Source organism: Somniosus microcephalus, chromosome 11 (genome assembly GCF_052327205.1).
Source record: "Somniosus microcephalus isolate GS21.2 chromosome 11, FLI_Smic_1.0, whole genome shotgun sequence".
Lineage (NCBI taxonomy): Eukaryota > Metazoa > Chordata > Chondrichthyes > Squaliformes > Somniosidae > Somniosus > Somniosus microcephalus.
The window spans coordinates 225,500,597-225,514,053 of NC_140997.1; the positions used below are offsets into that span (position 1 = coordinate 225,500,597).

The window sequence follows — 13,457 nt, forward strand, 5'->3', positions numbered from 1 at the left end:
GTTAACGCACCCATCACCTGTCCTTATAGTTTGAATGTCTTTTAATTGCAGCGGAGACATTTCATTTCCATATATTTAAAATGAATAAAATGTTATTCATTACCATTTGCCATAAGGAATTTGGGTATCAGATCTACATTCCAGTCCCTGCCTCTTCCCATAGATTCCGGAGGACCCCCGTCAATCTTGAACCTTTTAAACAGCTAAAAGAAAAAAGGAAAACATATTTTAGTTTCATTTTCTTGGGTGTCTTTTTATACCCAGTGCAGTGTTGAGGGCTTTACAATTTTTTGTATTGAGGGCTGCAATCGCTATTTGAGGTCCACTCCATTAATGTGCATTGACGATGAAGAACTTGCATTTATGTAGCATCTTTCACGACCTCAGGACTTCCCAAAGCGCTTTACAGCCAATTAAATATAGTCACTGTTGTAGTGTAGGTAATGCAGCAACCAGTTTTGTGCACAGCAAGGTCCCACAAAACAGCAATTGTGATAATGAACAGATAATCAGTATTTTTAGTGATGGTGGGTGAGGGATAAATATGGACTCGGACACCGGGGGAGAATTCCCCTACTTTTCTTCAAAATAGCACCATGGGATCTTTTACGTTCACCCAAGAGGGCAGACGGGGCCTCAGTTTAACGTCTCATCCGAAAGACAGCACCACTGACAGTGCAGCACTCCCTCAGTATGGAGGTACCTAGTACTGCATTACTACACTGGAGTGTCAGCCCAGATGATGTGTTCTGGAGGCGATTTGAACCCATAACCTCGGACTCAGAGGCGAGAGTGCTACCCACTGAACCACAGCTGACACCTCACTGAAGCCATGGCCTGCAATTCCTTACAGCAAGATCCAAATTTCAATTGCACTTCTGTGTGCACTTGCTGAATGATGGCCAGGCACTTCCCAAGGAAAAGCAGAGAGATCGAACAGCTTTATAAAAAAAAGAGTTCTATTTTTAGCAGGGCCTGTTTCAGTTCAGTTGTCCGAGAAGCTGAAAATTTAGTCCCCTATTAGCATTCCCTTCCTCCTTTGGCTGGATAGCAAGAGAAGGAGGAGAGAATAAACAGCATTGAATCCAAAGTCTGTTAATATTCCACAGCCTGACAGGAGGCCTAATGGCACAAGGAGCAGCCAATCTGCTGAGAGCCATGGGCGAAGGGGAAGGGTGGCGCGTGGTGCCCGAGCTGTATTATTAGTAACACTGCATTGTTGTGACTCTCAGCGCTAGCCATCCACATGCTACAGCGACTATATTCCCACAGCTCTCTCGTGTTAAGTACGCGAGCTTGTGGACAGTAACCAGAAGCAGGATTCCTTCGCAGGTCTCCTCACATTTGTACTTGTCCTCCTTTGCTCCCGTGTGTCAGAAGTGCAATTGCACCAATAGAAACAGAAAAATAAATCCCAATCATTATACCTTTCTAAAAAGCATAGAAGTAATTGCAGCAGTCAGACCTGGTCGAGACCAATGAACCTCATTACGTGCGCTACTCCGACACTGGTTCCGTGCACTGGGAACCATAACCTTAGTTATCGTCCCCAACAAGCTGACCACCAAACTCCAAACTCTTGGCCTGAACACTTCCCTCTGCAACTGGACCCTGGACTTCCTAACAAACAGACCCCAGTCGGTCAAATTAGGTAACCACACCTCCCCCCCCGACCCTGAACACGGGGGCCCCACAAGGATGTGTGCTGAGCCCCCTCCTCTACTCCCTCTTCACCCACGACTGTGTGGCTGTTCATGGTTCCAACACCATCATCAAGTTTGCGGATGATACCACAGTAGTAGGCCAGATCACCAACAACGATGAGTCAGCCTACAGGGAGGAGGTCCAGCATCTCGTGAAGTGGTGCGCCGATAACAACTTGGCCCTTAACATCAAGAAAACCAAAGAAATCATTGTGGACTTCAGGAAGTCTAAAGGCGGAAGTCACACCCCCATCCACATCAATGGGGCTGTGGTGGAAAGGGTGGACAGCTTTAAGTTCCTCGGAGTCCACATCACGGAAGACCTCTCCTGGTCCCTCAATACCTCCTCTCTGGCGAAGAAGGCCCAGCAGCGCCTATATTTCCTAAGGAGGCTGAAGGGATGTAACCTGTCACCCCTGATCCTCTAACTTTTACCGCTGCACAATAGAGAGCATCCTGACAAACTGTATCACAGTATGGTATGGCAGCTGTAGCTACTATGACCGGAAAGCCCTGCAGCGGGTAGTCAAACCTGCCGAACGCATTACCGGCACCCGGCTACCGACCATAGAGCACATATACCAGAAACGCTGTCTACGGAGGTCACGGTCCATCATCAAAGACCCTACCCACTCCAGCCACAGTCTGTTCGCCCTCCTGCCATCTGGGAGACGCTACAGATGCATTCGCACCCGTACGACCAGATTTAGGAACAGCTTCTTTCCCAGGGCTGTCATCCTACTGAATTCCACAAATAAACTCTAAAGCCTGCACATCTGCCAATGCACTTTATTATGGTTATGTTATGTTAATGTATTACAAGCCAAATGTATGTTGAATGTTTAAATGTCTTAATCTAAATGTACACTCTCGGGAGCTGCAAGCCTACATTTCGTTGTACTGCACTTGTGCACTAACAATGACAATAAAAGTTGATTTGATTTTTGATTTGATTTGATTTGACTGCTAACAGCCCAAAGGAAAATGAGCATCTCCTTCCTGTCCTGCTTCACTAGACCTGTAATACCCAAATTATAAAAATCAACGAAACTGGTGATTGGTCTGCGTTTGGGACACCCCTCTCTCAGCACAACGATGTGAACCGACAGAGAACATTTTGCAAAGGTACACTCACCTGAAAGAGAAAAACAAATTTGGCATTTTGGGTAGGACTTTTCATTTGAACCAGCAAAGTCAGTATGGAGAAATCCCTTCATGTAACTGACAGGTGTAGACAACAGTACGGAGATCACGAGGCAGAGAGAGGGGAGAGGATACAACAGGTGTGTCATGTGTGCAGATATGCTAACTACTTTTACAAGGAGGTAGCAAAAGGATTTAATTGTCTATGGATAGATTATAAAATGTTGGAAAGTGTTGCATACAGGAGGAGAAGGATCAACTGATACTGCATCTGCTATGACATTCACCATCCCAGCAGTCACTACAAGGGCTGTGCAGACTGTTGTCCGAACAGGCAGTTCCAAGGAGGAGGACGACGACAATACCCCTCAAGACCACGTCCATTTTAAAAAAAGACAAAGAAAAACAATATCTGCTTACATCCTCCAACGGAGTTATCGAGGCGCTTTCTCCTCCATAATAAGAATTCCGGTCCATATGCAACACCTTCTTCCCGTTCACCGACATGATACCAGACAAAATACATTCCTTCAAAACAAAAACAGATAAGTAGAATGAAACACCTGAAAAGAGTATGGCTGCGGGGTTAAAATACGAGAGCGAGCAGGCATTTATATATAATGTTTTACCACATCCTCAGGACCCCGCAAAGCACTTTACATCCAAACAATTACTTATTCGAGTGCAGATTAGTTATTCATGGCTGGCAATTTGTGCACAGCAAGATCCTATACAAAAAGCGAATTAGATTAATAACCAGTTCATCGGTTTTATTTTGATGCTGGTGGAGGGATGAGTGTTAACTGGGACACCAAGAGAACTCCTGGGCAAAGGTGGAACCGAGAGCTCTCGAACAGGAAATACTGGAGGGCATTCAGCATGTCGTGCGATTGGAATTGCTAAACAATGAAATTATTAAAGAATAAAATGAATCTATCTGTGGGGGAGGGGGGGGTGTTTGGAGAATTGATATTGACATTGCATCCTTCTTTGAATCATGATGAGTGATATTTCACACCCATGGTCTTGGTTTAACGCCTTATCCAAAAGATGGCAGCTGCAACGATGCAGCACTGCCTCAGTGTCAGCCTAGATTATGTGCTCAAGTCCAGGAATGGGGCTCGATGCCATTAACATTCTTCACCTCACTATCTGTTCTTAAGTGGAAGCCCATCCTCCATTGCTAAATTTGCTTCTAAAAAGCTCGTGCCAATTTCTCCCCCTCAAAAACACTCAACTCTACTAAATCCAAGCCTACCCAAGATTTGAATACCGTTGCTATATAAATACAAGTCTTTCTTTTAGATCAGGAGCCTCCTCTGGAAGCCCTATTCCATTCCTGGATAGGATACAAGAATCAAAAATGGGTCAGCTGATGGGTAAGCCATCTCACCTTTAGCCTATTTTCCCCCCCATATGGACTGCAGTGCTCATGGATTTTTGTCAGTGTTTAATGAGAACTCATGTAGAGATGCAGTTGGTCCCAGTGCAGACTACAGGTGTAGTAGTAAACTGAGCAACAAACTGATGATTTACATTTCGTTCAACTAAAAGCTGTCAAATCAATCATCAGTAGCACCATCGGTTTACACTAGAGTGCTGTGCCACAGACTGGTCATGTGTGTCCATGGTTTCAGCCCCCCCCCCCCCCCCTCCTCCTCCACCATACGGTGAATTCTCAACCATGGCCATGGTCTCCAGTAGACATGCTGAACTGTGGTGAGGCAATTCCCCACCAGGTAGGAACGAGAGGGGTGGGGAAGAGAGATCATACTGCGCTGTGCTTGCATTCCTCCTTTACAGCTGCTTACACAGAAGGGCTTTAGGAGAAGGTTCAGGGAGCCTACAGGAAGGGAAATGCCAGCATGCACTGGGTGACTGGCAGCCCACTAACTCAATTATTTGACTGTGAAACCCAAAAGACAACAATTTTACCTACCCCACCCCACCCCCGGTGATGACACAAATTGCATGTGAAACCAATTCGAACATGGCCCACTTGTTCAAGTAACACACAGCTGAGCTGTAAGCATCTCGGGTTCTGGAAAGGCAATGCTGAGCCGTGAAAGAAAGAGAACTTGCAGCTTACACATCCTCAAGACATCCCAAATCTTCGCCAATGAATTACTTTTGCAGTGAAGTCACTATTGCTATGTAGGTAAGTGCAGAAAGAGAGATAAAATGACCAGTTAAGCGGTTTTGGTGGCATTGGTTGAGATTTAAATGTTGACCAGGACACACAGAATTCCCTGCTCTTAACTAAAAAAGTGCCATGGGGTCGATTACATCCGCCTGAACAGGCAGACGCAGCCTTGGTTTAACATCTCAGGCGAAAGATGGCAGTTCAGACAACGAAGTGCTGAAACATCATAAGTTTATGTACTCAATTCCTGGAGTGAAGCTTAACCCCACAACCTTCTGACGGAGAATAAATAGTGCTACCAACTGAGGGTGTTGGAACAGTTCAACACTTGTAGGCTTTGGCTTTCAACCAGCCCAGAAACGATTAGATAAAATAACTCTCGCTCGGACTTAAGAAATCTCAGCCTTGCTATTAGCAAATGTGAGCCCATAGTTTAAAAAAGTCCATAACTCAGCATGAGAGAGATCATAAAGATGCCCGCTTTGAGAAACCAACGTTAGTGTGGTGGAAATAGGAAAGAAAAATGCCAATCAGTTCTTTCCCTTCCAATATTTTATTTATTACTTTTCTGCAATGCTCCAACTACCATGAAACATCCAATGCAAGTAAATGAATAAAAACTGCTAACACAAGTCTCAAACCAGGATCCAGACTAATAATACAAAAGCAAAATACTGCAGATGCTAGAAATCTGAAATAAAAACAGAAAATGCTGGAAATACTGAGGTCAGACAGCATCTGTGGAGAGAGAAACAAGAGTTAACGTTTCAGGTCAATGGCTTTTCATCAGAACTGGAAAAAGTTAGGGATACAACAGGTTTTAAACAAGTACAGAGGCAGGGAAAAGGGGGGGGGGGGGAGGAAAGAATAAAAGGGAAGGTCTGTGATAGGGTGGAAGGCAGGAGAGATTAAATGACAAAAGGGATGATGGTACAAGGCAAAAAGGGGGTGGGTAATGGGACAAGTAAAGAAACAAAAAGGAGTCTAGAAGAAGTGTAAATGGGAACAGCAGAATCAACAGCTGCCACCTGGGAACAAAAAATGGGGGCAGAGGTTATGATCTGAAATCGTTGAACTCGATATGGAGCCCGGAAGGCTGTAAAAGAGGTGCTGTCTCATTGTGTACTTGGATCATTCTGATTCTCTTGGCTCTTGGCGCAAACAAACAGTGCAACAGTTTGATCAGGCCCCTCAAATGACAACCAAATTATAGTTTTCAGTCTCTTCATGGGTCTAAAAAAAAAAGGCCTTTAGGGCTGATTTGAGCCAATTAGGATCAGATTTAAAACTTAAAATAAAGCCAGAAAGTGCTGGAAACTACAGACATTGTTAACGTTTCACACGGGACCCTTCATTTGAAACGGTTCTGGAATGTCTTATCCCTTTCTGATGCTGACTGACCTGCTGTGTATTTCCACCCTTCTTCCACTGCACGCTCAAATGTAACCAGCTTTAATAACAATTACATTGTGACCAGTACAATGAACAAAAATAATCCCCAAAAAGGTCTCATGGTGGTACAGTGCATTAGTCCTTCAAGGTACTGCGTCATGGAATGGTATGACACAAGTTCACACTCAATGCCCTACAGGGCAAGTTCCTGACCCCAGCTACCCTGCTGTATTGAAGAGCCAAATGGATCTAAAGTGCTGTGCTGCAGGAAAGGTGCGAATGTCAGGCAGGCAGTCAACCTGCCCCACTCTTGCACAATTCATCAGTGCGTTTTTTTGTTGTCAGTCTTCAATGGAGATCTTGGAGGAGGCTTCCAGCTGCTACTGGAATAAGCCACCAGCCTGGTCTCTTGGCAAGAAAAGGTGAGTGATACAAAGATTCGAGGAGGGGAAAGAGAGGAAATTAAATAATAGAGGATGCTTATGGAGATCTGGTTAATGCCAGCCTTATGATGCAGGAATTAAATCAGAACTGGCTTAATAGTAGATGTCAAATCTTTCAATGCAAAATCCTCACATTCCTCTCAATTTATAACACTTAACAAGATATTGCACTTGACATATCTATAAATATTAATGACAGGCAAGGCCATTTTAATCACAGAGATGGTAGCCTGGAGGCTACAGGAGCAGATTAAAGTGGCTTAATTGTCACTGTGTATTTAGAAAAATGAGAACAGAGGTCCTGGGAACCAGTGTAAACACAGAGCTGATGTGATTATGATGCAGTGATGCACTTAACGCCAGCTGTTCCCAGTGCTGACCTTTGCAATACACTGAATGAAAGATGAAGGAAAATCTGCTCCCATTACATCCCTTCCTAGGAGGGATGATGTAAAACTGTATTATACAGTAGGACAGTTCTTGGAAATAGAATTTTTTCCCTCTTCTTGAAGATCCTGACTACTGCTGGGGTACAGTTCCAAAGGCAGCAGGTGCCTTCTGGTATCTTACCCAAGTGGCCACCTTCATACTTGAACCACAGTGTCAGCCGTGGCTCAGTGGGCTGCACCCTCGCCTCGGAGTCAGAAGGTTGTGGGTTCAAGTCCCACTCCAGGGATTTGAGCACAGAAATCTAGGCTGACACTCCCAGTGCAGAGCTGAGGGGGTGCTGCACTGTCAGAGGTGCCGTCTTTCGGATGAGACGTTAAACCGAGGCCCCGTCTGCCCTCTCGGGTGGACGTCAAAGATCCCACGGCACTATTTCGAAGAGCAGGGGAGTTATCCCCGGTGTCCAGGCCAATGTTTATCCCTCAACCAACATAACAAAAACAGATTATCTGGTCATTATCACATTGCTGTTTGTGGGACCTTGCTGTGCGCAAAAGTACTTCATTGACTGTAAAACGCTTTGAGACGTCCAGCGGTCGTGAAAGGCGCTATATAAATGCAAGTCTTCCTTTCTTTTAAAATGTAGGCAGGCTATCCAACTTCAGGGAGCATTATTGTCAAGCTCAATCCACATGCAATGCTCGTCCACACAAGCACTTTCCACCCAAGGTCACCGAATAGCTGTTGAATGGCTTTTGCTGGGAAGTGGATGTGGGTTGAACTCGACGATAATGCTCAATCCACACACAATGTCCGAGCTGAGTTTTCCCGTTGTCCTGCCTTCCCTAGCCCTAGGGACACAGATGCCAAAAGTTAAATATGATTTCTCGTGCTGCGTTAGAATGACACCCTTAAACCCCAGCTGGCTTCAGATTGACTTGCTGTGCAAAGAAGAGCAAGCAGAAGTGAGCACACGTGTAGAGAACAAACAGGAACTGTGTGTATTTGTCCACAAGCCATCTGGCTTTCCCCCAGTTGAGACCACGTAACATAGCACAGGCCAGAGATGGATTCCAGGACATTCTGGCCTGTATGGGCTTTGTACAACACCATAAAATGCAGTTATCCACTAAGCCACTGGGAGAAACTGAAGACTTCTGCTTAAATGCCTCAGCACCATTTTCAAAAACAGACAGCAAGACTAGCTTATCCTCTGGGACCATTGCCCCAGCAGCTCATTTATAGATTGACAGGGATTAATCACTTATTAATGTACTGTCTTAAATCTGGGTAAGAAATTGTCTGAAGGTTAGATAGCAGCAGGTACTAGTTACGTCAGGGTGGGGGGTGGTTTGGAAGAGGTGCCAAGCTAAGTGCTGTAGCAATCAGTATTGGTACCCCACTGTTCTTAGTTTACATCAATAACTAGATTCAAGAAACTCAATGCTAATTAGTTCAACTTGATTTCCAAACAGAGAGGACGTTGAATCGGAGGAAGCAACTCAGGAGCCACAAAATAAATTGGACAAAATATGCAAGTGGGAGGAACAGCAGCAGATGAAATTCAATAAAGACAATCGAGTACTGCACACAGGAGGAAAGAGCACAACGTGCATGCTCCACGAATAGTGTTGAAATAGTTACAAAGTGAGGATAGATCGAGATCTTTGGAATGGGGCTTGCACTCATGACCTTTTGACAAAGGCAAGAGTGTGACCAGCAAGCCCAGGCGTACGTACACCTTTTTCATTCATTTCCTATTGTGGAATTTGGATGTGTGCAAGTATGCTGCCACATTTGCCAATCAGCAGTAAGTGCACCTCAAAAGTAATTAATTGGTTGTGAATATGTTTCAGGAAATCCTCAGGACAAGATATAAATGAAATTTTTTTCTTTTCTCTTCCTTGCACAAAATTAGAGACCCGTGCTCAGAGGTCAGTGGGCCAGTTTTAGACCCTTCGTCACCTCATCCAATACGACAGTATTAGTGAACAACTCCAGTTCTGAGGCACTTACACAACACATTAGTACCAATTAGGAATAACCGGTCTGCTTACCGAGGTGATGGAGCTTAGTTCTGGGGAATGGAATACTTGCCACTTACGGCAACTAGGATGAGCATCAAGTACTCGGTCAGCAATAGGCACAGTTTCGTTTCCTCTACTTTGCCCAATGTATCTCAGAAACCAATGCCAACCTCAGACGAGCACCCTCGAGTGCACCAGTGCGACTTCCCCACCGACCAATCTTACACCCGAGTGTAATTGCCAAATGTTTAACAAAGGATTCACAAGACATTTTTCTTGACCCCTGAGGTGTTCACTCTAAAAAGTGTCTTTTGAAGCAAAGGGGCAGAATGACCCAAATAGCAAAACAATGTCCTTGCATTGCCAGTTTCAGTGAATACAGTTGTTAAAACATACTTGCGTCAGAGACTCCTATATATACTGACGCACACCCAAGAACGAGCTGTCCCAACTTCTGAAAGTCAGTTTAACTTTGATCATAGCATTTATTAAAAATCAGTATATAGCAACAGACGCAACATGGTCAGTCAACAAACACAAAAACAGAAGTCTCAAGACAGTGCGCAGTGTGTTAAAGCCAGCACCAGACAGACAGAAATTTGATTAGTTCACAGATCCCGTCGAGACATCCAGTTTGAAAATCTGTAATCTAGTACAACAAGTTTGTATCGTCACTAGCTGACTTCCTTGGGCAGTGCTCATGGGGCACGACTGTAATGTTTAGCTGCCGGCTTGGACTGTTCCTTTAAGGCCATTGGTCAGGCGCTCCTAGTGGTCTCGAGGGGTCCAGAGATCAATTAGAGGCTAATTATTGTTGTTGAAAGTTTTGAAGATTGGCAGCTACTTGGCTTCTCCCTTCATGCAGGAGAGATGGTTTCCTGGATCAGTATGTGGAGGAACCAACCAGGGAACAGGCTATTCTGGATCTGGTACTACACTAAAAAGGTATGAAGGTGGACATACAATGGCTAACATTCAAGGAAATAATGCATAATTTGCAACAAACATATATTCCTCTAGGACAAAAAAAACCCAAAAGGAAAAGTGATCCAACCATGGCTAACAAAAGAAATTAAAGCTAGTATTAAGTCAAAAGAAGGAAGCTTATAAAGTTGCCAGAAAAAAGTCAGCCTGAGGATTGGGATCTTTTTAGAAATCAGCAAAGGGGGACCAAGAAATTGATAAAGAAAGGGAAAATGGAAAGAGTACAAACTAGTGAAAAATATAACAGATTGTAAAAGCTTCTATAGGTATGTGAAAAGGAAAAGACTGGCGAAGGTAAATGTAGGTCCTTTACAGTCAGAGACTGGAGAATTTATAATGGGGAATGAGGAAATGGCAGAGAAATTAAATAAATACTTTGTTTCTGTCTTCACAGAGGAAGACAAAAAACCTCCCAGAAATACGAGAAAACCAAGGGTGTGGTGAGAATGAGGAACTTAAAGAAATTATTAGTAAAAAAACAGTACTAGCAAAATTAATGGGACTAAAAGTCGATAAATCCCAAGGACCGGATGTCCTACATCCTAGGGTTTTGAAAGAGGTGGCCATTGGGATAGTGGGCGCATTGGTTGTCATCTTCCAAAATTCTATAGATTCTGGAACGGTTCCTGCAGATTGGAGGATAGCAAGGGGGGGGGGGGGGGGGGGGGAGGGGAGAGGAGAAAGAGAGAAAATGGGGAACTACAGACTTGCTAGCTTCACATCAGTAGTTGGGAAAATGCTGGAATCTATTATAAAGGATGCAATAACTGGGCACTTAGAAACTAATAGTAAGATCGAGCAGAGTCAACATGGACTTATGAAAGGGAAATCCTGTTTGACAAACCTATTGAGTTCTTTGAGGATGTAACTAGTGGAGTAGACAAAGGGGAGCCGGTAGTTGTGGTGAATTTGGATTTTCAGAAAGCTTTGATAAGGTCCCACACAAGAGGTTGGTGAACAAAATTAGGGCACATGGAATTGGGGGTAATATACTAGCATGGCTTGAGAATTGGTTAACAGACAGAAAACAAAGTAGGGATAAACAGGTTTTTTTCAGGATGGCAGGCTGTGACTAGTGGGGTACTGCAAGGATTGGTGCTTGGGCCCCAGCTATTCACAATCTAGATCAATGATTTGGATGAGGGGACTAAATGTAACATTTCCAAATTTGTTGATGATACAATGCTAGGTGGCAGTGTCAGTTGCGAAGAGGCTTCAAGGGGATCTCGACAGGCTCAGTGAGTGGGCGAGAACATGGCAGATGGAATATAATGTGGATAAATGTGAAGTTATCCACTTTGGTAGAAAAAAACAAAGGCAGAGTATTTCCTAAATGGTGAAAGATTGGGGAATGCAGATGCTCAAAGGGACCTGGGTGTCCTTGTACATGAGTCACTGAAAGTGAATGTGCAGGTGCAGCAAGCCATTAGGAAGGCAAATGGTATGCTGGCCTTCATTACAAGAGGATTTGAGTACAGGATTAAATAAGTCTTACTCCAATTATATAGGGCCTTGGTGAGACCACACCTGGAGTACTGTGTACAATTTTAGTCTCCTTACCCAAGGAAGGATATACTTGCCATAGAGGGAGTGCAACAAAGGTTCACGAGATTGATTCTGGGATGGCGGGACTGTCGTATGAGAAGAGATTGGAGTAAACTAGGCCTGTATTCTCTTGAATTCAGAAGAATGAGGGGATCTCATTGAAGCATACAAAATTATTACAGGGCTTGATAGGGTGGATGCTGGGAGAATGTTGCCCTTGGCTGGGGAGTCTAGAACCAGGGGCCACAGCCTCAGGATAAAGGGTAGGCCATTCAGGGCTGAGATGAGAAGAAATTTCTTCACACAGAGGGTGGTGAATCTTTGGAATTCTCTACCCCAGAGGGCTGTGGAGGCTCAGTCATTGGGTATATTCAAAACAGAAGTCGATAGGCCTACTCCTGCTCCTATTTTTTAATGTTCATCATCTCGGCTTACTTCAAGGTCAGAAAAAGCAGGAAAGACTAGGACAGGTGGCCAAAAGCGTGCTCACAGGTAGGTTTTAAGGAGGGTCTTGAGAACAGAGAGGTGGTGAGATGGAAAGATTTAGGGAGGCGATTCTGAGACGACTAAAGGCATGGCTGCCAATGGTGGGGCGAAGAGTGTCAGATACACAAGAGGAAGGAATGCAGAGCTCTTACACTGGATCACCTGGTTAGCTCACGGTCAGAAGTCCTATAATATGGTTTCGCTGTAGCATTCTGAAAATAAAGCCGAGCCCAATTGTTTTATTTGGGTATGAATATCATAGTATTGAGCAAGTAGTGGCCTATTTAATTGGCAAAGGAACTTCAAATCTGGAAAATGGAATTTTCTGATTCACTCATTTTATGGCTAAAGTGGTGCAGGATTACGGTGTGGTACAGAGCTACATAAAGCAAAAAAAAATGCAAACCCTCCTCTGTGCTCAGTCAGCGGACCTCAGCTCGAGTAATGGCGGAGGTGCTACAATTGCCCTCAGTGCCTCTGGGGAAGGGAATGGGGAAGAGGTCAGCCTGGGTTCCTGCTCTTCACTGCAACACAGTTGTCCTTGCATGTACACAGATAGGACAAGAACAGGATCACCTCCTACTGTCAAATAGCCTGCTGACATTCGATGTCTCATCTCATACGTGAAGTATGGTCATCTGGACGATGTACGAGATGACTGCCCCACCTCTGGAACCTCATTGCAACACAAGTCACCGCCATCAGAAGGGGAGGGGGAAAAACCTGGGAAATGGGAGAGGAAGGAAGACAGCCAGTGCATTAAATAAATTCTAGTTACTAGCAGATCTGCATTGGTATTTCTCATGGTGACGGGGAAAGGATTACAGGAAGTAAATGCGACAATAGGAAATGCACACGATACACAAGACGTTTAAAATATTGTGGATATACAGGTCTCTAGCAAATGCATATCCCTTCTCATGGACCTATCATCTACTGCATTATTCTTTCCCACAGCAAATTCAGATTGAATTCAGGAATTTGAGCATTTCCAAAAATACTCAGCTTCTTGTGTATAAAGCTGACAAATAATCTTGTCCAATAAAATATGATCCTAACTTCACAGAAATCACAGAAACCCCACAGTGCAGATAGAGGCCATTTCGGCCCATCGACACATATCCCACCCGATCCCAGTAACCCCACATATTTAATCCCCCTAACACTAAAGGTCAATTTATCATGGCCAATCAACCTAACCCGC

The 13,457-nt window shown here is 44.3% G+C and overlaps 1 protein-coding gene across 1 annotated transcript in view; it reads right to left on the reverse strand.

Annotated features, from left to right (window-relative positions):
* LOC147111293 (rab GDP dissociation inhibitor alpha-like) overlaps positions 1-13,457 on the reverse strand; it is a 47,449-nt gene that overhangs the window by 23,733 nt on the left and 10,259 nt on the right. Inside the window, exons 2-3 of the mRNA XM_086002053.1 lie at positions 3,267-3,374; positions 104-203 (exon numbers count right to left, since the gene is read on the reverse strand). Coding sequence (XP_085858179.1) covers positions 104-203; positions 3,267-3,374 — 208 coding nt within the window. The remainder of the gene's footprint in view (positions 1-103; positions 204-3,266; positions 3,375-13,457) is intronic.